The 24,786-nt window shown below is 40.7% G+C and overlaps 1 protein-coding gene and 1 pseudogene across 4 annotated transcripts in view; both read right to left on the bottom strand.

Moving 5' to 3' along the window:
• nlgn2b (neuroligin 2b) overlaps window positions 1–24,786 on the bottom strand; it is a 151,632-nt gene that overhangs the window by 47,980 nt on the left and 78,866 nt on the right. For all 4 annotated transcript variants that reach the window (XM_089017108.1, XM_089017107.1, XM_089017109.1 and 1 more), the window contains one exon: window positions 332–1,065. In XM_089017108.1, the coding sequence (XP_088873234.1) occupies window positions 332–845 (514 nt within the window). In that variant the 5' untranslated portion in view covers window positions 846–1,065. The remainder of the gene's footprint in view (window positions 1–331; window positions 1,066–24,786) is intronic.
• Window positions 1,002–17,205, bottom strand: LOC148886281 (uncharacterized; annotated as a pseudogene).

Below are 24,786 nucleotides of genomic sequence, written 5' to 3' on the forward strand. Positions count from 1 at the left end.
GTCTCACGGTAAATATTTCATTCATAAATATGTGGCCATCAGTAGGGTGGAAATCAAATTGTCAGAATCATTGTTATATGTATTTTTTTATCCTACTGGGCGGCACAAGAATCACATGTCGAGACGTCAAGTGTGTGAGGAGCGCATCACTTTTCAAGGGAGTGAGAAGAGTCACTTTGATTGGCCATGATTGAAGGCAACTGTGAGCACTCTCAAAGTGGTGAAGCCCTTCCACTTCTACAAATTTAGCAAGATCTAATTCCATGAAGAAATACACCAAGTGTCAAGTGGGGTTTAGCAAACTGGAGCCTGTTGTGTTGTTTTAACTTACCATCTTCTGTTGGTACGTAGATGTTGAGGTAAAGACAATCCTCACTCTGGTTCTGAACATAGGTGGCTGCAGCATCCAGATTGTCTGTGAACCACACAGGTAGCATGATCTCAGGTAACACTCCGTGCACGTTCTGGGGACACACAGGCGCAAATTGCGTGGCGTTACGGATCTCCTGCCAGGAGCCCGGAGCCTCGGGAGGTTGGAAACGGCGTTCGCCGATGGGTGCGGTGGCGTAGGGTACTCCCAAGTATTGTTCCACGGGGCCCAAAATCTCATTGTTGAGCTCCTTTTTCACTCCACGTATCTTTCCATATCCAGTGGAGATGATTGGGTTTTTGTCAACTCTCTGACATGAAGAGATGGTCAGCTGTAGAACGAGCCCCAAGAGCCAAACTAGACAGGGGTTAGCATTCCTGTGAGGGGTACTGTGACGTTTCCCACCAAAGCCTTGGTGGGTGGCAACATTAAGGGAAAAAAACAACATGTCCAAAATAAATTCTCCTTTAGTCATCTTAATAAGACATCAGCTTGATTATCGCAGATTCACAGTTATCAAGGAGAATGAAGGCAAAAAGAGGACTTTTGTCATAGGACGTGTGAATAGTTTTTCTTGGGTGGCATGTTGCCGCGGTGGTTTTGGTAGCATTCTCACTTTGAACCGACAGGCTCATCTGTCTTTCTCTTTGGATCTCTTGATGGGATCAAAGCTGCAGTCAGGAGGCCGATTGCACCTACAAGACAATAAAGGTGAAAAGGAGTCAGAATTTGTGTGTAGGTGGCCAAGACGAAAACGTGTGAAAAATAGAAGTCATCTTTGTGCAAAGGACAAAAAGTGATCTGCTCATAAATCATGATCCCTAAGTGAAGGACTCGCCATTATCCAACAGAGATTGGGAGGGTGTTGTGTCCTGTGAATAAGATTGATTTTATATGTGATCCAAGATTAACAAAACACACTTATTTTAAATGTATATAAAGAAAATATGGAATCATGTCAAAGCAAAATCATAAGCATAGCTGCAATGTTAGCATAGGATAACACACGACATTGGTTGTACAGTGTTTGTGTTGTGCGTCGCATACATTCAAGTTCCACCGGGTGAATAAATGCAGGCTCTACAAGCGAAACAAAGAATCATGTCAAGCACTTCAATTTTTTTATAATAATGCAAAAAAAAAAATAAGATGTGTGAAGTGTGTACATCCTTGGCATATTTTACATTTTATCTTCACCTTTTTAAGCTTTATTTATCCAAGTACGGCATTTGAGAACGTATTCTACAGACAACTGAATATATAAGGAAAACGCGACACGAAGCAAAACAAATAAATAAAATTGTATTACATAAATAAATGTAATTTGGCTAATGTGTGACCCCAAAACACACTTATTGTACAGTGATACCTTGGCTTATGAACCTAATTGGTTCCCAGAAAGTGTGTGTAAGGCGAAAAGTGTGTATTCCAAATATTAATTTCCCATTATAAACCATTAAAATGAGAATAATCCGTTGCCAGTTTCCCATTAAAAAAAAAACAATTTTCAACTAAATACGCATTAAAACTACACACAATATATCTTATTTTATGCATAAGAAATGTGCTATGGTATTGTAATAAAAAATAAACTATACTGTACTGTGATGGTCGTTGATGGCTTGATGGAATGGAAAGCTTTTTGCATAGTGTCTCAAGGAGCTCTGGGTTGTATATCCTAGAAGTTGTGATATTGCAACAGCAACAGATGTAGGCAGACACACGAGAAACTTCATTAATATCTGGTTCCCTTGCTTGTATGTTCTCTTCAAATTGTACAGATGGCCTGTGCGGGTTATTTGTGGAGCCTGATTGATGGGATATTTTAACCTAGCAGTCTACACTCGGCCTTCAATAAAGTTGAAACGACTCCAGATTTCACTGTGTTTTCTATCCATTTTCTCACCATTTCACTTTTGTTTTTTTCACTTTTGTTTTTTGTTTCAAGCTCTGTCGTCTCCCTTTCGTGCGTGTGTGTGTGTGTGTGTGTGTGTGTGTGTGTGTTTCTGTAATCCCTCCCCCCGCTCACTGCTGTGTGTACTGCTGCGTGTGTCCCCTCCCTCCTCTACCACGGATCTTGACCAATCACATGCGGCTTTAACCGAAGACTGGGGCAGGGAATAGCGGGCAAAAAAAGTCACCTGCCATTTTCAGTTCCTTATTAGGAGAACCGGCTCGTTCGCGAACGACACATCACTCATTGTGCATGGCGCTCCGTGTGTTTCCCGAAAAATAGTTCACATCCCAAGATTATTGTTTTCGTAAGGCGAAAATTTCGTTAGCTAAAGTGTTTGTAAGCCGAGGTATCACTGTACTTCTATTTTCTTAACAGCCCCAGGTTCCACAGCACTAAAAATACCCTCACAGGTTTCAGTGCGCTAATCAGACAAATTGAACAAATAACATGATCAGTTGTAATACAATGAATGATTGTACGTATAATGCCAATTTACAGACCCTCAGATGTCTGAGGGTCAACCTAGTCAGGTGACCAGCCTATCACAAATAATATGAATAAGATGCATACATAAAATATATAAATAGTCTTGTCAAGCACCCTTTTGTGGATCAGGCCAATGTCAGTGCCTTTGCCTCACAAGTCTTCTCAGTTGGTTTCTGCCACAACATTATGACAGACGAATGGGCAGGGTTTATCTCTCTTGGAGATGGAGACATTGAGGTGCGGTAAAGGCTTTTTGTGGTACTCACATTTGGTTGAATGCCACATTGTACCTCCATTCTGTTCAACCCCACAATTTACACTACCCCCCACCCCGCTATGCCTCCCACACCAGGGATGGCAGTGAAATAAAGCTGTGCGGCACGGCAGCAGGCTTGAATTTGTGATGTAACTGCAAATCATTCCTATTCAGAAAACCAGAACCAAGTTGTCTGGAAAAATATTTGGTTAATTAACTGTGACGTGAGTGACTCAAAGCTGTGTTGCATACCCGCGGTCATAGGATATGTCATAACAACCAGCAACCGATTTCGTTTGTACATAGCTAATAGAACTTGACAACAGCCTAAAAATAAACCATTGGGTGTCTTATTTTTTAAAAAAGGACTCAAAAGCACTCATTCAATTTCTTGTTATTATTTTAACTAATGACGGTGCTACATCTGCCTAATATAAATGAAAAAAAAAATCAGCAGTTGATTCTCTGGAAAACTTATAGCAATTGTAATGCTTCTTAGAAGTCACTGAGCAAGTCCAAAAATTACATCCACACAAAAAGATTGCTTTACAACAGGAATATGAATAAAGGGATATCAAGTAAAGATGCTGAATACTTCACACTTGGGTTATTTCATTAACAACACTTGTGGATTGATTTTGATTAGTTATTTCTATTTGAAGCATTTATAGCGTTGTATACCTGTTATATTCTTCTTGGGTCAAAAATCAACCTCGTATGACTGGTGGCCATGCCAGCCATCAACTTGCTGTTCGTATGTCTAGTGTTTTTTTTAAACCATACAAGTTGGGTCAAAATTGAGTACAGCCTTGATGACAGGCTTGATTATTTGTTTAGGTGCACAACAGCAGATCTTCATCTGTCAGTGAGTTCAGTCACCAGGGCTCATCTTCTCATATACGATATTGAAGTGACCTCAGATTTGTGTTCATGATACGCGACAAAAATAACAACAATGATGTTGTTGTACGTATTTTCCGCTGTATAACGCGCACTGGAGTATAAGGCGCGCCTTCAATGAATGATAAACGTTTTACAAAATATAATATAGAAATAAAACGTTTCCAAATATAAGGCACACCATATTATAAAGTGCTACAGTAGGGGCAGATGGAGTTGGCTACAGGGGCAAATGGAGTCGGTGGCTGCTGACAGTAGTTGCGAGACCTGTTGTGGCTCAATATTACTTATCATATAAGGCACACCTGTGTACAACGTGCAGGGTCATTTTTTGAAGAAAATTAAGGCAATTGGGCATGCCTTATACACCGGAAAATACTATTTATATTTAATATATATATTTAAAATTGTCAAAGCCCACATCTTAAACTTTCTCTGTCATCCAACTGTGCGAGGAGGCCTCTGTGAAGCAAAAGGACATGTCATCCTAATATTTTACGGTCCGACTTGAGTTGAAGTCGTGCTTTTAAAATTGACGGCAAGTGACCTCGTGTTTGAAGAAGCTTTTAAGGCAGGTGCAAGACCAGCGTGATAGATAAATATGGCAGATAAAACTCGGCTCTGACATGCATTCTAAAATAGGATACTTCCAACTGGTTTTAGCCCACTCTTGTCATTTTAAATTATTCTACAACGCTCATCTCAAATAGCCAACATTTTGGTTGACATACAAAATGATTTAACTGATTCCAAAGTGTTTTAGCTGGATGTGAAATGTGGTATATGTCTGCAGGGTGTGTGCCGATAGTTCTCCCGAAATTAGACGAGGGACTATTAGAATTTTGTATCCAACCCCAAGTACACAAAGCTCTGGCATTCCATTTATTATAAATTATGCAGCATGTTACTTAAATGGAGACTGAAGTCCTTGAAGACAAGGGGAGAGTGCTGCAGGGGCTAATAGGCAAAGATTTGGCAGCCTCGATTCATTTAGCTTTTAAACATCTCTTAATTTGATCCCTGCTGAACCCTGCTGAGAGGATACTGGAATTATAGAGTCAGATTTTTTTAGGCTGAGGTTATGAAAACAATGAGTCAATGTGTGATGAAGTTCGCTGCATCCGGAAAGACCAACCGAGAATTATATTTTAAAACATAAAATTTTGGCATGGGGCTTGAAAAGGGCAAAAAAAATTGCATTGCAGACACTTTACAAACAAAAGTTTTGCCAACTCTTTCAAGGCACATTAAATTATTCAGAATAACGAAACAACAGTACAATTTGCCCTTCGGATAAATAACCGATCAGGACATCATTGGATGAGTTTGCTCTGATAAAGAACTAGAGAGCCCTGACCTCAACCCCCACCCAACACATTTGGTATAATAATAATAATAATAATAATAATAATAATAATAATAATAATAATAATAATAATAATAATAATAATAATAATAATAATACATTTCTTTCTAAGCGCCTTTCAAAACTCTCAAGTACACTTTACTTTTTTATGTGGCCGTGAGCAGCGACAGCCATTCGCACCAGCGTTCACTACTACACAGCAGCAAAGTTATGAGAGGAAGAGTAAAGGAAAGTAGAAAAACTTTAGTGCTTGTGATAAAACACACAGATTGTGCTGAAGGAATTCGAAAAAAGTTAATTTCACCACGAACGTGAAAACACATTTGCCAAATTGATACATTTCGGCTCACCTGTGTTCTGTTGCAATCATAGCAGTGGTGTTGTCCACTGAACAACAATTGTATTATTTTCGCTCATGTATTACAAGACCTGAACTAAAAATATTTTTGTACTTGAAAGGCCTATTCCTCTCAAATATTGTCCATAAATCTGTCTAAATCCGCGCAAGTGAACACTTCTCCTCTGATGAGATAATCCAGCTGATTAAACAGCATGATTAAAACACAGACGTGCCTCAGGCTGCCCACCTTAAAAGGACACTCTGGAGTCAGCACTTTGATATTATTTGTTTCCATTGAGAGGGTTCTGTTATTGAAGGCAGCATAAGGCACACCTGTGCAATAACCATGTCGCCTAAATCAGCATCTTCAAAGGGCACAGATGCACGTTGGATGTACTTTAACTCCAGTACTTAATCCAACGCAGAGTGTACTCACAATGTGTCTTTTGTTTGTTTATTAACTCATTCACTGCCAGATGCTGTGCAAAAATGTGTGCACTACAGTGCCAGAGTTGTTTTGTCATTTTCAATCAAATTGCAGGACCCACAGAATATTAAGTTTTAGGACTACATAAACATTCAATACAGCGTTAAAAATTTTAAACTCCCTTCTTTCATCAGGAAAAAAAGAGTTAATTTCTAAGTTATATGGGTCTGGAGGTATCTGAGCTTAAAGTGGGGACGGCTGTTTTTACTGAAATTCAGTAAAATAAATATGTATTGATTTAAATAGTGCTTTAAGAACAGCTGAAGCTGTAACAAACCGCTAACATGGACAAAAGGCAATTGCTTCCCCTTCGTGGAAGGGAAAAACCTTTGTCAGAGGTCTGACTAGTGCTTTATCGGCAGCCCCCTGCAAGAAAAAACAAAACTCAAACAAATTCGAGAATGGCGATCCACATCACGCTTTTCAATTCCTGAATCAATTCGCGAATGGCAGCGAATGAGTTAAATCCAGAAAATTATATTTTTGCTCAAGATTCGAGTAAATTCTTGGAAGATCAGATTGAAAAAAATCCAATATCATAAATACTGAAAAACTGATTTTTTTTTCCCCCCCTCCATGGTATCCAGTGGAATTTAGGTAGCTAATCCTTTTTGCAGTTAAAGCTGGAGGTGAATTGGAAATAAGAATGAGCTCATTAGATACAGGACTCACTCCAGGATCATTTATGTAAATAGTCACTTCTGAGAAGCCTCAAGTCAGACACACTCCCACAGTCGGACTCGGACTCATAATTATCCCTATCTTGTGGCGTCGGGCTAGCATTAATGTGATAATGAGAATGAGTTGAGCGTGTTTTTGTGTGTGTGTGTGTCAGGTCACACTCATCAGTAAAGTGCCATGAAAACAAATGTTAGTTGACTTGCTTGTCGGTCACAACACTCAGTTAGACTGACCAGCCTGAAAGCAATCATCGCAAGCTCAAAGGCATTTTGCGGACCAGATAACACAGCCCAGCCACGATGGCGATGATGCTTGAATCTCATTGTTGTTCCGTATTTGGAATAAGTATCCTGATGCGGATTGTAATCTTTTTATTTTTTTCCACACTTGGCACAAAAATGTAGGAGGAAAAAATAGAACGAGGAAATAAAGGCAGTCGAAAACGGCATGTCTAGAGGAGGGCAATTTAAAAGGAGATTTAGAGGATGACATTGAATTAACTAGCTTATGTTCCTCGGGCAGGCATGTTCAATGCTAAGACCCCCCCAGCAAAACTGCAATGAGCTTTTATTCTCCAGTGTAGACTAGAGAAAAGTCAAAAAGAGTCAAGGGATCTCAGGCTGATTTGAAATTGAGAAGTCTGTATGTAGCGATGCGCCTTGACACTCACTTCTTTGGCCTACTTTTACACCTGACCACTGTAATGTGGGGACGTCGTGCGAGAGCCCTACAATCACCTCTCAAAATTGCACCACGCTTTATCTAATCTCGGGACCGCGGCACAGAGATGCATTGACATACTCAGTGCAATCTTGGTGCCTTAGATCAAGGGCTTGGAGGTCAAATAGGACAAAGAAGACTCACGGTTGACCACATTATGCGAATCCACTGAGACCCCAGTGGAGAAGCTGAGTCAAATCAGTCTGCCTTTACAAAGTTAACTAAAACAGCACTCTGCACAAGGCAGACCTCCCCAAGGTTAAACTGTCAACAAACGTGAATACAAGTGCTGTGCTGAGCACCATATGCGGTTTGTTTGTCCAACCATATTATAGCTCAAAATGCAATTTATATAACGATAAACATGCACTTGGTGTCATTGAAGCTAAAATGCCAAATGCAAAAACAGCAGCAAAAAAAAACACTATTGATGAATACTGTTTTTAGTACATGCTAATGTCTGCTCCACAAAAAATCTAAAAAAGTGATAGACATTTTATTGGAATTGAATTGCGTAAGTGTACCTAAATTTAGTGCATGGAGAGTACATTTTTCACGTCATTGACGTCAATGTGATCCGTGTCGATGACATCCAGCTGAGGCTCAGGCTGTGCAAAACTATGCCGCTGCTTCGAAAGGGTCAGAGACCAGACCAAATTAGCAACACTCCCATTAGCATTTGTGTCAGTCAAGTCAACTGCGCTATACTCAAAGAGAACCAAATCGTCTCATTTGGAACTTTGCATGAGTAAATTTTATAAGATTTTATAATGTACCTCTCCCCCCCAAAAAAAAACAAAAAAAACAAAAACAAAAATAAGCAGGTAATTATTGTACAGGACCAAATATACCCAGTAAGAGAAAACTGTGTTTTAATGAAACCAAACAACAATGTAATGACGGTTATCAAAAATTCTACTTTTGCAAAAAGATAATCAGGCTCATATTTTTCTCAATTATGTAGATCACGGCTAAACCGAGTGCCCATCCAGTTGTGATGTCAGAGGCAAAGAAACACAATGTGAGAGTGAGGTTAAATGAGGAGAGAGGCGAGGGCAGCTTCAAAAAATGAGTAGGAGCAGATGTTAGCGGGAACGAGAGTGAGGGGAAAACGGGTTAAATGGAGGTGGGTGCAGGAATGAGGGTGGCATGCATGGTTAAGTGGCAAGTCTGAAAATTAAGTTACAGTTTGAGCTGCCCTCCACCATTTTAATGAGCCTGTGAAAATACATTAAATATAAAAAAGTCTACACACCCCTTTTCAAATTGCTTGTTTTAGTGATATGAAAAAAAAAGAGAAAATTCATTTTAAGACCGTTTCCACTATTAATGTGGCCAACAACCTGGATAATTTTAATGACTAAAATTATTTCTTTTCCAGACGCAAATGAAAACAAAGGACTGAAAGAATGTGATGTCTTCTAACTGGCATGTGTCTGTTGACACATTTTCTGACATTGGTTGTACGTGCAGCCTTTCATCATAAAACACAAGTAGAAAACCAGCAGATCTAAAAATCTACCTCCCTTTGTATGTTTTCTTATTGTATATGTTGAGCTCCTTCGTCACACATCAAGGTGCCACAGTGACTCATGGCAAATTATTTATTTATATGTTGAAATGAGGTGCACCTTGATAATCCCGTTGTCAAATTGCTGTGCATGACAATAACTCTGTAATGATAAAAATTTTACTCAGAAATAAATAGACTTTCCAGACTATAAGTCATTACTTCTTTTCGACTGTTTGAACCATTTGTCTTTTAAGGTGATGCTGTTCGTCATTAATTTTTACTAATGAGCTTCAAGACATCCATAGATTAATCACAAAATGAAAATGAAAACCGACCATGTCATAATGTAACAATTAAACTGTCCAGAATCCACCCTCACACTGCTGTCATCAGCCATTTGCAGTTGAAGGTTTTAATGAGCACAGGGAACGAGAGCCATAAATACATCCATCTCTGCAGCACAACTTCTGCTTCTCTGTATTTTGTTTGAGGACTAAGTTCCACCATTGCTAGCAGCTGAGGGCAAATGCTTATGGCCAGCTATGGAAAACAGTATTTCTGGATATGGAATGACATCCACCAGGTCTCCCAAAAACATAGGAAATGGCTTTCCAAATGCTGGAATACCACAGACTTATTGGTACTGTTATAATGTGGAGGTGTGGCTATTAATATAAGGCAGCCATTGTACATAAACATTTGTTTGAATGGCTAAATTTAGCTGTTGAAGCTCTTAATCGGGTGCCTTTCGTAGTCTACACTTATGATACATTACATGGGTATTTTGTCCATGTTAGATGTGGTGTCATATTCTTCAAATACTGTCTAGAAAGCAATCCCCGAGTGTAGTTACGAGACATCAGGCATTTAGAGACTGGATGACAATTTTAGCCAAGAAGTCTCTCCAGCTCAGATAATTTTGAGAGTTAATATATATTATAAATACTGCAAGATATGGTGGAATGTCTACTTGTGCAATTTAGGAATTAGGAATAATGATTACTTGTGATAATTATTAGGACTAATTTGCATTTGATTTCACTCAGGGATTTTGAATGTTCCCCTCTGTAAGTTGTCACCTTACCGTGGTGGAGGGGTTTGTGTGTCCCGATGATCCTGGGAGATAAGTTGTCTGAGGCTTTATGCCCATGGAAGGGTCACCCATGGCAAACAGGTCCTAGGTGCGGGACCAGACAAAGTACAACTCAAAAGACCCCTCAAGAAGAAAAATATAAATGGATCTGGTTTTCCCTTAACCGGACGCGGGTCACCGGGTCCCCTCTCTGGAGCCAGGCCTGGAGATGGGGCTCATTGGTGAGCGCCTGGTGGCCGGGCCTACACCTATGGGGCCCGGCTGGGCTCAGCTCGAAAAGGAATCATGAGTCCCCTTTCTCAAGGGCTCACCACCCACGGGAGGGGCCACAGAGGCCGGGTGAATGTGAGCTGGGCGGCAGCCAAAGGCGGGGACCCTAGCGGTCCGGTCCTCGCCTGCAGAAGCTAGCTCTTGGGACGTAGAACTTCACCTATCTTGCAGGGAAGTAGCCCGAGCTGGTGTATGAGGTCAAAACGTTCCTACTAGATATAGTTGGACTTGCCTCCACACACAGCCTGGGTTGTGGTGTCAGCTCTCTCGAGAGGGGTTGGACTCTCTTCCACTCTGGAGTTGCCCACGGTGAGAGCCGTAGAGCAGGTGTCGGCATACTTATTGGCCCCCGGCTCGCCGCCTGCATGTTGGGATTCACCCCGGTAGATGAGAGGGTTGCGTCCCTCCGCCTCTGGGTGGGGGCACAGGTTCTGACTGTTGTTTGTGCATATGCACCAAACAGCAGTTCAGTGTACCCATCCTTTTTGGAGAACTTAGAGGGTGTGCTGGAGAGCACTCAAACTGAGGACTCCCTTGTTCTGCTGGGTGATTTCAATGCTCATGTGGGCAATGACAGTGAGACCTGGAAGGGCATGACTGGGAGGAACGCCCCCCCCCACCCGATCAGAACCCGAGTTGTGTTTTGTTATACGTGGCACCAGGACACCCTTGGCCGCAGTTCGATGATTGACTTTGTAGTTGTATCAGGGGATTTGCGGCCGCATGTTTTGGACACTCGAGTGAACAGAGGGACGGAGCTGTCAACTGATCATCACCTGGTGGTGAGTAGGCTCTGCTGGTGGGGGAAGATGCCACTCCGACCTGGCAGACCCAATCGTGTTGTGAGGGTTTTTTGGGAACGTCTGAAGGAATCCCCTGTCAGACTCAACTGTCAGAACTTCTCCGGCAGAACTTCTCACATGTCCCCTGCCCATCTCAGCACGATGGGTGACAGAGCCTTCAGCTGCTCTGCCCCCAAACTTTGGAACTCACTTCCTCCCAACATTCATAACATCGATTCTCTTCCCACCTTCAAGTCCCATCTCAAAACTCACCTATTTAAAATTGCATTTTCTGTGAAGCTCTCTCTCTCTCTCGTTTGTATTTATAATTGTACTTTATTTATTGCATTCTATTTGTGATTGTATTTTATTTAATATAGTACATATGCTTGTCTGTGACTGTAAAGTGTCATTGAGAGTTTTGAAAGGTGTTTAAAATGTAGTGTACTATTATTATGGATCATGTTCCGTACCTCCCTTGCTGAGGCGGCCAATCGGAGTTGTGGCCGTAAGGTGGTTGGTGCCTGTTGTGGCGGCAACCCCCCAAGTTGCTGGTGGACACCAGTAGTAAGGGATGCCGTCAAGCTGAAGAAGGAGTCCTATCGGGCCTATATGGCCTGCGGAAACCCTGAGACAGCTGACAGGTATCAATTAACCAAGTAGAATGCGGCTTTGGTGGTCGCCGAGGCAAAAACTTGGGCATGGGAAGAGTTCGGTGAGGCCATGGAAGCCGACTTCCGGTCGGCTTCGAGGAAATTCTGGTCTACCATCCGGCGTCTCAGGAGGGGAAAGCAGTGCTCCACTGTGTACAACACTGTGCACAACACTGTGTACAGTGAGGATGGGGCGCTGCTGACCTCGACTCGGGATGTTGTGAGCCGGTGGGCAGAGTACTTTGAAGACCTCCTCAACTCCACCAACACGCCTTCTTTGGAGGAAACAGAGTCTGGGGACTCTGAGATGGGCTCACTGATCTCTGTGGTTGAAGTCACCAATGTGGTTCAAAAGCTCCTCTGTGGCAAGGCCCCAAGGGGTGGATGAGATCCGCCCAGAGTTCCTCAAGGCTCTGGATGTTGTGGGGCTGTCTTGGCTGACACGCCTCTGCAACACCACGTGGTCATCGGGGAGAGTGCCTCTGGATTGTCCGACGGGGGTGGTGGTCCCCCTTTTTAAGAAGGGGGACAGGAGGGTGTGTTCCAACTACAGAGGGATCACACTCCTCAGCCTCCCTGGTATGGTCTATTCAGGGGTTTTAGAGGGGAGGGTCCGTCGGGAAGTCGAGCCTCAGATTGAGGAGGAGCAGTGTGGTTTTTGTCCCGGCCATGGAAGAGTGGAGCAGCTTTACACCCTTAGCAGGGTTCTCGAGGGTGCATGGGAATTCGCCCAACCAGTCCATATGTTCTTTGCGGACTTGGAGAAGGCGTTTGACCGTGTGCCTTGTGGAGTTCTGTGGAGGGTGCTTCGGGAGTATGGGGTACAGGAACGCCTGCTACGGGCCGTTCGGTCCCTATACGACCGATGTCAGAGTCTGGTTCGCATTGCCGGCAGTAAGTCGGAATCGTTTCCAGTGAGTGTTGGCCTCCGCCAAGGCTGCCTTTTGTCACCGATTTTTGCAGATGATGTGGTACTGTTGGGGCCTTCAAGCGGGGCTCTCCAACTATCACTGGAGCGTTTCGCAGCCGAATGAGAAGTGGTTGGGATGTAAATCAGCACCTCCAAATCTGAGACAATGGTTCTCAGTCGGACAAGGGTGCAGTGCTCCTTCCGGGTCGGGGAGGAGATCTTGCCCCAAGTAGAGGATTTTAAGTATCTGGGAGTCTTGTTCACGAATGAGGGTAGGATGGAGCGAGCGATCGACAGACGGATCGGGGCGGCGTCTGCTGTGATGCGGACTTTGTACCGATCTATGGTGGTGAAGAAGGAGTTGAGCCAAAAAGCGAAACTCTCAATTTACCGGTCGATCTACGTCCCAACCCTCATCTAAGGTCACGAGCTATGGCTCGTGACCAAAAGAACGAGATCCCGGATACAAGCGGCCAAAATGAGCTTTCTCCGTAGGCTGTCCGGGCTCTCTCATAGAGATAATGGGAGAAGCTCGGTCATCCGGGAGGGGCTCAGAGTCGAGCCGCTTCTCCTCCACATAGAGAGGAGCCAGATGAGGTGCCCCCTGGATGCCTGGTGAGTCGTTCTTGGAATGCCCCACTGGCAGAAAAACACCGGGGACGACCTAGGACACGCTGGGCTGGGAAGGCAGGATGAGCTGGTGGAAGTGGCTGGAGAGAGTGAAGTCTGGGCTTCCCTACTGAAGCTGCTGCGACCCGACCCCGGATAAGCGGCAGAAAATGGATGGATGGATGGATGGATGGATGGATGGATGGATGGATGGATGGATGGATGGATGGATGGATGGATAAATGGATGGATATTTTGAATGTTCATTCAAATTAAGTAGTTCCCTTGTCTATCTGTACCATTTAACAGAGTAGAAAAAAGGCAGGGCAAACATGTAATTTGTTGTCTTTTTCATCCTGTCGTTGTATGCTTTGTTTTGCATGTCAGTCAGACAGATGATTCCATATTTTCTTTCAATTAATATCTGTTGAGCTCACGCTGCTCTTACCGTTCATAAAAGAGTGTCACCTTGAATTTTATAAAACACATTGCCTCTATTAAGAAACCGACATGCGGTGTGGTGTAGTGTAATCACAGTTAGAAAACTACACACTGGCTAAATAACATAGGTAGTCAAATTCATGCACTGGTTTGTCCCATTTTCTATGTTTTAATATTTAATAGTAAATTCATAAAAGATGTCATGCATGACAAAAAAAAATAAGACACACACTTACTTAGTGGAACAAATGATGTGGGCGAGTGAAAGCCATGTCATTCGAGGATGACATTTTAAATCACTGTATCTTTTTTTTAATGGTCATCAAAAGTAAGGACAAAGTGCCTGCTAAATGGCTTTATGCAGTAAACCTGACATGGAATATTTGCTGCAATAACAGAGCCCCCCCCCCCCTACACACACACACACAAACACACGCACACAGAATAATTGCACCGTGGTTGAAAAAAAATCCCAAATAAACGCTAACTGTTGCTGAAGTGAGTTTATTTAAATCCGCATGGGATAGGTGGGGCTTTGCGCAGAGATGAAGGGCACTAATTGTGTGCCCATGGTAAGTTTCGTGCAAGTCTTATGCAATGAGTTTTCACTTTTCGCGAGCTAAAATCACCCTTACTTTTAAATGTGCGCTCTCCACTTATATCGATGTCACTGTCAATGTAAATCAAAAATTAAGCTCAGTCGAATGAAAGACCAACGGTAATTGGGAAGAAAGTGCCATGCACAATGTCCAGTATTTGTTTTGTGTCTGCAAAGGCCTTCAAATGCAAATCAGCAGAGCTGCGGCTCTGGTGCGCGTTGAGCACTTATTTCCGTTTTTTTTCAATGCAATTATTTTTCCTTGTAGTTCTAATTGTTGCGGTGTGACGAAGAGCGCAGCATGACAAGTGATCTAACCCAGTCCACAATGCTTTCTGAACCTCAAAAACATTTTCATCCCGACAGTCATGAGCAATTCAATGACTTTGTTCCAGCCCGGTTATTTATTTAACAATGCTCAACAACATCGTGCTAGAATATATTGATTTTTACAGTGTAATACGGAGAGAAATAAAAGAAACAATTAAAATGCCATCTTTGACTGAGTGGGGGCATTTTATCTGTTTTGTATGGTCGATGCACTTCGTTTAGTTAATTACTGTCCTAACGTTCATTGCACATCCACACTATGCTAGGAAATTGTTGTGCTTAGTTAAATAAAGGCATTAATATTTTTTTTGCATGTATTGTTTCTTCTGTTTGTTTAGATGGATCATATAAAACACACAGCTTTGAGAAAGACTTTTCCCAAGTCGGTCTTCACATTATTTAGCATGTCACATTTTTTATGCGCCAAGAAGATGAACAGGGGTCTTCTTTGACTGCTGATGAAATAACAGGGAATAGTCCGATGCCTTGCGAAATGGAATTTAAACACGGGATATTTCAAGACAATAAGTCTGTGTAAGCTCTCAGTCATACAGAAGTGGTCCATCGATGAAAAGGTTTCTTCAGCCGTCATCTGTACTTCTTTGAAGGTGTCGGACGTTTCGCTTCTTATCCAAGAAACTTCGTCAGCAAACTAAAGTCTTACTGGTAGTTTAGGCCCTATATATATATATATATATATATATATATATATATATATATATATATATATATATATATATATATATCCCTACTGTCCAGACATGGCGGTGCCGGACTCTGCTATGATAGGTCCCTGCTCTCAGGTTGGGGGGGGGGGGGGAGCAGAGGACTACTCCCTGCAGCTCCACTGATTGTTCCTATTGTTCTGACGAACGACTGGCCTGATTGCCCCACTTCCACCAGTATCACCTCATCAGTATTACTAATCCTATGTTGCCTAAGATAGGGCTATTGTATGAACGATCCAAATTGAACCATATCGGTTTAATGAAGGATCTAGTTGTTTCATGAAAATCACTTCTTTTACTCCCCTTTCAAACCATCTATGTTCTTTCGCTAAGATTTTAACCTCATTGTCGTCAAATGAGTGGTTGCTAGCTTTTATATGTACTGCCGATTGAGGCCCAATCGTATTATCCCTGCAATGTTGATAAAGTATTTTTTTGAGAATTTGTTTAGTGTCCCCAAGTCCTCTGCTCCCCCCAACCTGAGAGCAGGGACCTATCATAGCAGAGTCCGGCACCACCATGTCTGGACAATAGGGATATATATATATATATATATATATATATATATATATATATATATATATATATATATATATATATATATATATATATATATATAAGGCCAAAACTAAGGCATATACAGTAAAGTCTCGTTATATCGATATTCAAGGGAGTCCGAAAAAATATCGATATAACCGGGACTATCGATATATCCGACCCTGTTTGCATGTAATTTTCTCCGTGCGTGCATAGAAATAGTATCGATATAACCGGGACTATCGATATATCCGATATCGATATAACGAGACTTTACTGTATATATATATATATATATATATATATATATATATATATATATATATATATATATATATATATATATATATATATATATATATATATATACACACACACACACACACAGTTCATGCCAAGCCTTGCGTGGACCTCTGAAAAATGGATGTTGAGCCACAAATAGCCCCGGTCTGTAGTTTAACACAACCCAGAGAGTTATTTTCAACCTATTTGATGATCACAATTACTGACGATCAAAATGCTTTGCATTGACTATAAATCACCTTGTCCCCAAAAATTAACAAAACGATCATGTGCCTAACATTGCATAAAATATATATATATATATATATATATATATATATATATATATATATATATATATATATATATATATATATATATATATATACACACACACACACACAGTTCATGCCAAGCCTTGCGTGGACCTCTGAAAAATGGATGTTGAGCCACAAATAGCCCCGGTCTGTAGTTTAACACAACCCAGAGAGTTATTTTCAACCTATTTGATGATCACAATTACTGACGATCAAAATGCTTTGCATTGACTATAAATCACCTTGTCCCCAAAAATTAACAAAACGATCATGTGCCTAACATTGCATAAAACAGCGTATCTTAAAAGAATGTAAACAGACGGCTTGCTGATCTGTAGGATTAACCACCTTTGACTGTGCCAAACTAACTGTACATTTCAGCAGATGCATTATATTTTAAAACACTATTCCAGAACACACACACACACTCACAAACGAAAACAAGTGGCTGCTAAAATTTAAATGTTGCCTTAAGAGGCCTGTCATGTTGAACTGAGCGCATACCTTGACAGACGAGGATGAGCTTGCTTGCTTGCTTTGCTGATGAGTTCTGAGGTAGAGCACTAAGACTTGCGACATGTATTCTGCTTTGTTGATTTGTATGTTAAAATGTGGCAAGAGTTTTCCTCCAAGAGTAGGGTACTACTCTCTGGGGAGCTGAATAAAATGGCATATTTTAATACGGCTTTTGGTGCACTATTTGCGCTGTACTTCAAATACAGTACATATGGTACATTATCGTTGTACTAAGTTCATCCTGTCTACTTACACCTACCACTACCTACTCTGTCTGTAAGTAAAGAATCTGCTTAATATTAGATATGGTACATTAGCTCATTCACTGACAGACAATGTGCAAAAATGTGTCCACTCCAGTGCCAGGGTTTTTGTCATTTTCACTCACATTCCAGGCCCACAGACTATAGGTTTAGGACTACACAAACATTCAATGCATCATAAGAAACGTTAGACTCTCTTGTTTCATCATAAAAAAAGAGTTAATTCCCAAGTTATTTGGGTCTGGAGTGATATGAGGTGTAAGTGGGGATGGCTGTACAAAAGGCAAATTCTGCCCCCTCGTGGAAGTGAAAAAACATGGCCAGAGGTCTGACCAGCACTTAATCGGCACCCATCGCAAGAAAAACCAAAACCCGAACAAATTTGGGAATGGCGCTCCACGTCATATTTTCCATTCCCGAATCAATTCGGGAATGGCAGTGAATGAGTTAAGAACACTGTTTAAAAAAAAGTCAAGCATCTTGTGTCAGGTTTTCGAAAAATGTGCCTTATCTGAGCAACACAGTTGAACTTCCGGCTCTGTTATCAACACTTTAATGCGTCAATTTTAGTTAAATATGACAACAGTGATTTGTTTTCCATCTTCAGTGACAAAACAACAATTCTCAAAATTGGTGCAATATGAACATCCTCTAGGCAGGAGAACCTTCCGAAAAGGTTTGAGAAAGACGAGGTGGGATTTTAATGTGACTTCTTAAGCCCTTTATTGATGCAGGTGTGATGGTGGTTGCTTCCCGAAAGCCTTCAACTCACATTATGAGTCTGCATTGCCAAGCAGCTTTTATTATTAGGCAGTGATCTTGTTATGGGGTAGATACACGTTTGCAAAATTTCCCATGCTTCTCAGATTCACTTGCCTCATAAAATTTAGAGCGTCAGGCCATCTCTTTTGTTGTAGCCATCAGACTGTGCTAAAGCTTTGCTCATGATTTATCACCTAAATGACAGGTATATGGGGGGAAAAATACCCATGGAATAAATGCACTCAAATTAAAGGACTTTTTCATTCATTCTTTTTCAGAGGAAAAAAAAAACAAGCTCAGGAATAAACAATTCTTAATGCCAATAGTTACGAATGGCTGTTTATGTTGTGAAAAGGAGTAACCATCAAGAAATAGGAAAGATGACAATCTTTACTTTACTTTTCATTTTAATCAAAAATGAATTTTCAGATATTGTGATGGGAACATTTTATCGGCACTCGTTTATAATCAAAAAGCCTGTTTCGATCTGTATTTGCACCCCAAAAAATGGCCAGTTCCTTGGAAGCTCTGCTAGTTTGATGGAAATCGGTTATGGATTTTTTTATTTTTATTTTTTCAAAATAATGCTGCCTTAAAAATCGATGACTGCAATAACTGTAGGTCACAAGCCTGTTGGGTCTTGTGTTTTTCTTAATTTTTTTATTTTTATTATTTTCTTGACTTTGAATTGCTTTTGCTATAGTGCACCTGATTCCATCTTCGGTACGGATATATCAACCATTCAAGTCCTCTGAATTACACTCAGCAAATCCCACACTGCCTCTGTAATACAATCATTTTTAACACATTTCACCCCCTAATTAGAAGGAATTGATTTTGCTAAGCAGATCAGAGGTAATATGGCTAAAGTGCTTTGTTGTCTGTGGGAGGAATGTTTCTTTATTTTTAACAAGATATGGGACCATGTGTTTCGCTTCAATGATGATGTGGTTCGACCACTTTCAGGTTGCTGGGCATAAATGCGATCCAGCGCTACATTTCTCAGATACTCATCTTACCACGTCTGCACAACTGGGGAGACGGCATTCATAACAACACAAAATGAAGGTAGGCTAAATTGCCAATTATAATATGACATACCTTAGTAAATTTAGTCAAATGTTGTACTGAATATGATTAAATGTCTATTTGAACCAGTTTAGAATGATTCAAACCCCATGAATATAAATTTAAAACAAAATCCTACTTATCAAAACTAATAATGAGATGCATATTGGGCATGAACATTATAATCGGTTGATTAATTTAACACAGAGATATGAGAATGTACAATTGATTGTGACTAATCATGTCTTGAACGAATTGAAGCAAACTTGAGTCTCCGTTAATTTGCAGTCTCATTGTTCAATTCCCGTAAATAAGAAAATGAGTGTTATTATTTTCTTTGAAAATATTCTAATCTTCTTATTAAATCCATGAAAATAATTGCAATAAAATCATATTATAGGGTAGTTGATTACTACTGTTTATAAATATATCCTGTTGGTCATACAGTTTTGCCATCCAATATGATCTGTGCCCAACTAAATTGTGAATCATGAGTGTCACTAAACACGCTATACGAGAATACATTCGCTTTGCAGTTGGCTACCAGATCAAGCAAGGGGCACTGTGTCTTTTGTACTCTGCTATTCAATTTGTATTTCATGCAGAGTAGTGTAAGCATTAGGGTCTGAGTAGTTTTGCCTTTTGGGCATGACTGGCATATGCGCGTGTGATTGTGCCCTCTGATAAAATAATTTGGTCCATTTTAGCAACGTCGCTATATTCGGCCCCGCGAACAAACACACAGCGATTTCCACCAGTGATGGACTGAGAGGTCTTTTGTTAATTGCAACGATTACACTCACAGGTCATACCTCAGCAAAACAGACATCCGCCAGTAACGGAATACGTACTCTCCTTCTTACCTAGTGTCTGAATAAATCGTTTGTGATGACTTGAGGCCAAAGCTTGGTGTTTGGTATCAAAACCTTTACAAACATCACTTATTCTGGCTCATCTCATGGACGCTTGTTATGTGATATTCTAAACAGGTTACACAACATGGTTGCCATGACGTTCGCACAGGTGTTGCCATGTCGCTCACGGATAATTGGTTAGGTCAAGCTCTCCTACTCTTTGGTCGTGAATTGATTGAGAGCTGGGTCAATCTAACTTACTCTATTTTCTTTGTCTGAACATCTTCAGAAAGAAATGCAAGTTTCTAAATCCCTATGACAGAATCGGCACCATTAATTCAGCATCTTGTTTGCTTTTAACTCATTCACTGCCATATATGCAAAAATGTGTCCATTCCAGTGCCAGGGTTTTTGTCATTGCCACTTGAATTCCAGGACCCAAAGAATATTGACATTAGGACTACATAATCATTCAATGCAGCGTGAGAAACCTTGGACTCTCTTATTTCATCACAAAAAAGAGTTAATTCCTGATATGGGTTTGGAGTAATATCAGATGCTAGCGGGGCCGGCTGTCCAAAATACAATGCAATACATACACATAGGGTTAATTATGGTGCTTTTACAACAGCTGAAGCTGGAATAAAGCGTGAACATGGAAAAAAGGTAAATGTTGCCCCCTTGCGGAAAAGAAAAAAAAACAATGCTAGAGGCCATGGCCAGAGCTTTGTAGGCACCCAAGCATGAAAAAACAAAACCTGAAAACATTTGGGAATGGCGCTCTATATCATATTTTGTGAATGGCAGTGAATGAGTTAAAAAATCATGTCGGGTACAGTGTTTCTATCACATAACGATACATTACCGGCAACTACCCTGAGTGAGTCGAAGAAATGGAAAGTGTAAAAAAGTGATTTTGCATTCATTTTTAATTGGCGGATCCAATGTGAATCTCATATTTTCAAGAATGTTCCCGATAGCCCAACGAGTGGTCGTGCGAGGACACTGGTAGACTTTCTCAATTCTAGACATACAGTATCTGTCATGCCATTGAGTGACTGGCCCACAGCTCATAGTGATGTGACATTTACTTCTGAGGTGATGGGAGGAGAGAGGGTGGGTGCAGAAGCACATATGAAAGCGGGATTGCGCTCATACACATAGACAACATGCCATATCTCAGTTGCGGTATTAGAATACGAGACAAGACATTCACAAAATAAGCAAGCATTCGTGTGTCGTCTTATGAGAGCATTAGGAGGAATATAACGCTTTTTGCTCTCAATGGAATAGAACCTGAATAATTGTCACTGCTAACAACTGGATTTCCCTCTCGTTATGATTGTCTTTCAAATTAACGAACTAAAATGGGCGAGAAGGGCTGCGGGATATATCATTATCATATCAAGATATGAACATCAAAATTAGGACCAAATCAGTCATATGACCTTGCCACACTTGTGTAGCGTGTAAAGCTCGGCCCAACCAGCCATGTTCGACTTTTCGAAACTGCCGTGGACAGGCAGATAATCCCAGCCAATTGCAATCATCTTGCGGGTGAGAACGAGGGAGCTTGAGTGAAGGAGGAAGGGAGAGGAGGCACACACAGCTGCAGGAAGAAAGCACATATGAAAAAACCACTTTCGTGTTGGTGAGAGTCGTTAGAACATTGGCGAGACACTGTCAAGAATATATAGTACACGTATTTTGTGTTTTCGAACATAACATGACCATATTTGTAATTTCACAGTTACCTGTAACTAAAATTGCAGTTGGTGGTAAAAAAAAATGGATGTGCAGCATGTGGATTGCCAGTCCATTTAATTTAAAGAGAGTTATACACATATATGCACACTTGTGATTATCGCACAGGTCAAATTTCTGGAGCAACATGCATCTTTTTTTGACTGCCACAATCTTTTTGTGGACTTGGGAAAAAAAACATATTGTATGGGGAGCCGGCAACAGTTTTTCATCAGGGCTCCTATGAGGGCCACACAGGACCACACTCTTCCTAACTACAATGCATAGCATAAATGCTATTTTAACTCATTCACTGCCAGACGTGCAAAAATGTGCCCACTCCAGTCCCAGGACTTTTGTCATTGGCACTTGAATTCCAGGACCCACAGAATATTGAGCTTTACGACTACATAAACATTCAATACAGCGTTAGGAACCTTAGACTCTCTTATTTCATCAGAAAACGAGTTAATTCCTAAATTATACGGGTCTGGAGGGAGTTATATCAGCTTGAAATGAGGGAGGCTGTCCAAAATACAATGCAATACATACATATTGGTTTATATCGCGCATTAACAACAGCTGAAGCTGGAACAAAGCGGTAACATGGAAAAAAGGGCAATGCTGCCCCTTGTGGAAAAGAAAAAAACATTGCCACAGGCCATGGCCAGCGCTTTATCAGGAATGGCGCTCTACGTTATATTTTCTATTCCCAAATAAATGTGTGAATGGGAGTGAATGAGGTAAGTGTGGACAAAATATGTGCATGCATGAAAATATGTGCTCTTATCATTCTTTTTTTTTTCTAAATCTTTCAATACACATGTGAAAAAGTCATTGTATTGTATTGTAAAAATCCATTTTTTGTGGTTATAACTTACATCCAAAATTGAACACAACATATACTTTTCCTTTTTTTCAAAATATCTTCTTTTTTTTCAAAAACGTACAAAAGTGTCAAATGCTTGCTTGCTTGAAGTACACTGATTTCTAAAAGGGATGACTGAAAGCTTCACTCTAATATACTTTATGAAGTTTCTTGGTAAAAACACATTGCTCCAGAAAGCTTCTGAAAAAATATTACCACCTTCCCTCGCCCCAAAAATAAATACAATATTAAAAAAAAAAGTATGAGCATGCATTTTGACGTCATCGTTTGTGCCAAATGGAATTTCCCACTTCCCCACTTCTAAATGCCGCAACTACATAGCTTGTCGTAATTTCGAAACACTTAGCTGGTTATGACAAATCCTTTTTAAAACCTACGCTCCAGAATTACCATTTCGTTTTTCCTCTCATATTTCAACCATTTAACCAAACAGATAAATGAACGGACAAGTGCTTAATGCGGGTGGTTTATGGACATTCCGTACATAACAGCCAGCAGGGCAAGCAGCAAAGACGGTATATTTTTTAATACCGGTACATTTTTGTCTCATAACTAGGCTCATTAGTCCTAAAATTGAAAATTTCCATTAAACCACACAGCAATACAGCATCAGAGAGCAGATAAAGGGCCCATTTCATCTACGACCAAATATATGATCTGTGCTTTGTTTTTAAAATTCATGGCCTTCCACAATTAATCGAATTGCAGGACAAAGTAGTCAGCACAGAGCGAGCATGCGGATGAAATGTTCATGTAGGTGTCATGTTGAAGTGGTTTGTTTTTGTATGTTTAACTGCATTGTACATCGCTGTGAGGATGGAATAAACACTGACATCTGACAAGGTTGCTCTCTCATCTGTGGAAATAATCGCAGTTGGCCTCTGAATTTGTTACGTGGGAGGGCAGATCACAAACAAGTCTTTACAGACACTGCCCACCCATCACCCAAATACTGTAAATATATTTTTTGGATTGTCTCCGTGTTGTCATTGTGTATTGTTTTCTCTCAGTTGTGTAATTTATACATTTCAGGGAAAAGAAAAATGTCAGCAAGTCACCAAAAAATTAACTGTGTTGGTTTGAGAACTTAAGGGGGGCACAGGAGTCTGGTTTCCAAAACTGAAATACAAATTTTAACTAATTCACTGCCAGACGTGCAAAAATGTGTCCACTACAGTGCCAGGGTTTTCAGCATTGTCACTTGAATTCCAGGAACCACAGAATATTGACTTTTAGGAGTACATAAACATTCAATACAGAATTAGAAACCTTAGACCCTCTTCTTTCATCAGAAAAAAAAGAGTTAATTCCTAAATTATATGGGTCTGGAGTTATATGAGCTTGAAATGAGGGTGGCTGTCCAAAATACAATGCAATATATACCGTCCATATTGGTTTTATATAGCGCTTTAACAACAGCTGAAGCTGGAGCAAAGCGCTAACATGGAAAAAGGGAAGATGCTGACCCCTTGTGAAAAAGAAAAACAAACATTGCAAGAGGCCATGGCCAGCACTTTATCAACACCCAGGCATAAAAAAAACAAATTCGGGAATGGTGCTCTTCGTCATATTTTCAATTATCAAATACATTTGTGAATTGCAGTGAACAAAGATTTGGATTTGTGTTTTATTAAAAGTATTTTTTTTGTTTCATCTTATATGTGATGTACCATCATTAAGATGAAAAGAAGTTAATATTTGGGTTTTAAGATTGCTACCTATTGCATTTAAGGAGTCCATCTTTGATTAAGAAGAACAAACACCAAGTTCATCCTCTGAAATTTAATGTGTACCATTTTCATCAATGACCTGTCAGAACAGAGGTCTTGTTGTCTACCATTAAGCAAGCCTTGGCCAACCACCGCTGAATATTAATGGAGCCCTCCCTGGATCATCAGCGTCTGTGCATTTAATTCCCTGACTGGATCTTGTACGACACTGGCTTTGTGTGTCTGCGTTTCCACAATGTCAGTCTCAGAGTTTATGATGTTTTCCACCAGAGAAGACACCAGTCACCAAGTGAGCTCTGACAGAATCGTCTTGAGCTGATTGATTCGTGTATTGT

Source organism: Hippocampus bargibanti, linkage group LG16 (genome assembly GCF_051943395.1).
Source record: "Hippocampus bargibanti isolate YZ-2025 linkage group LG16, ASM5194339v1, whole genome shotgun sequence".
Taxonomy (NCBI): Eukaryota; Metazoa; Chordata; class Actinopteri; order Syngnathiformes; family Syngnathidae; genus Hippocampus; species Hippocampus bargibanti.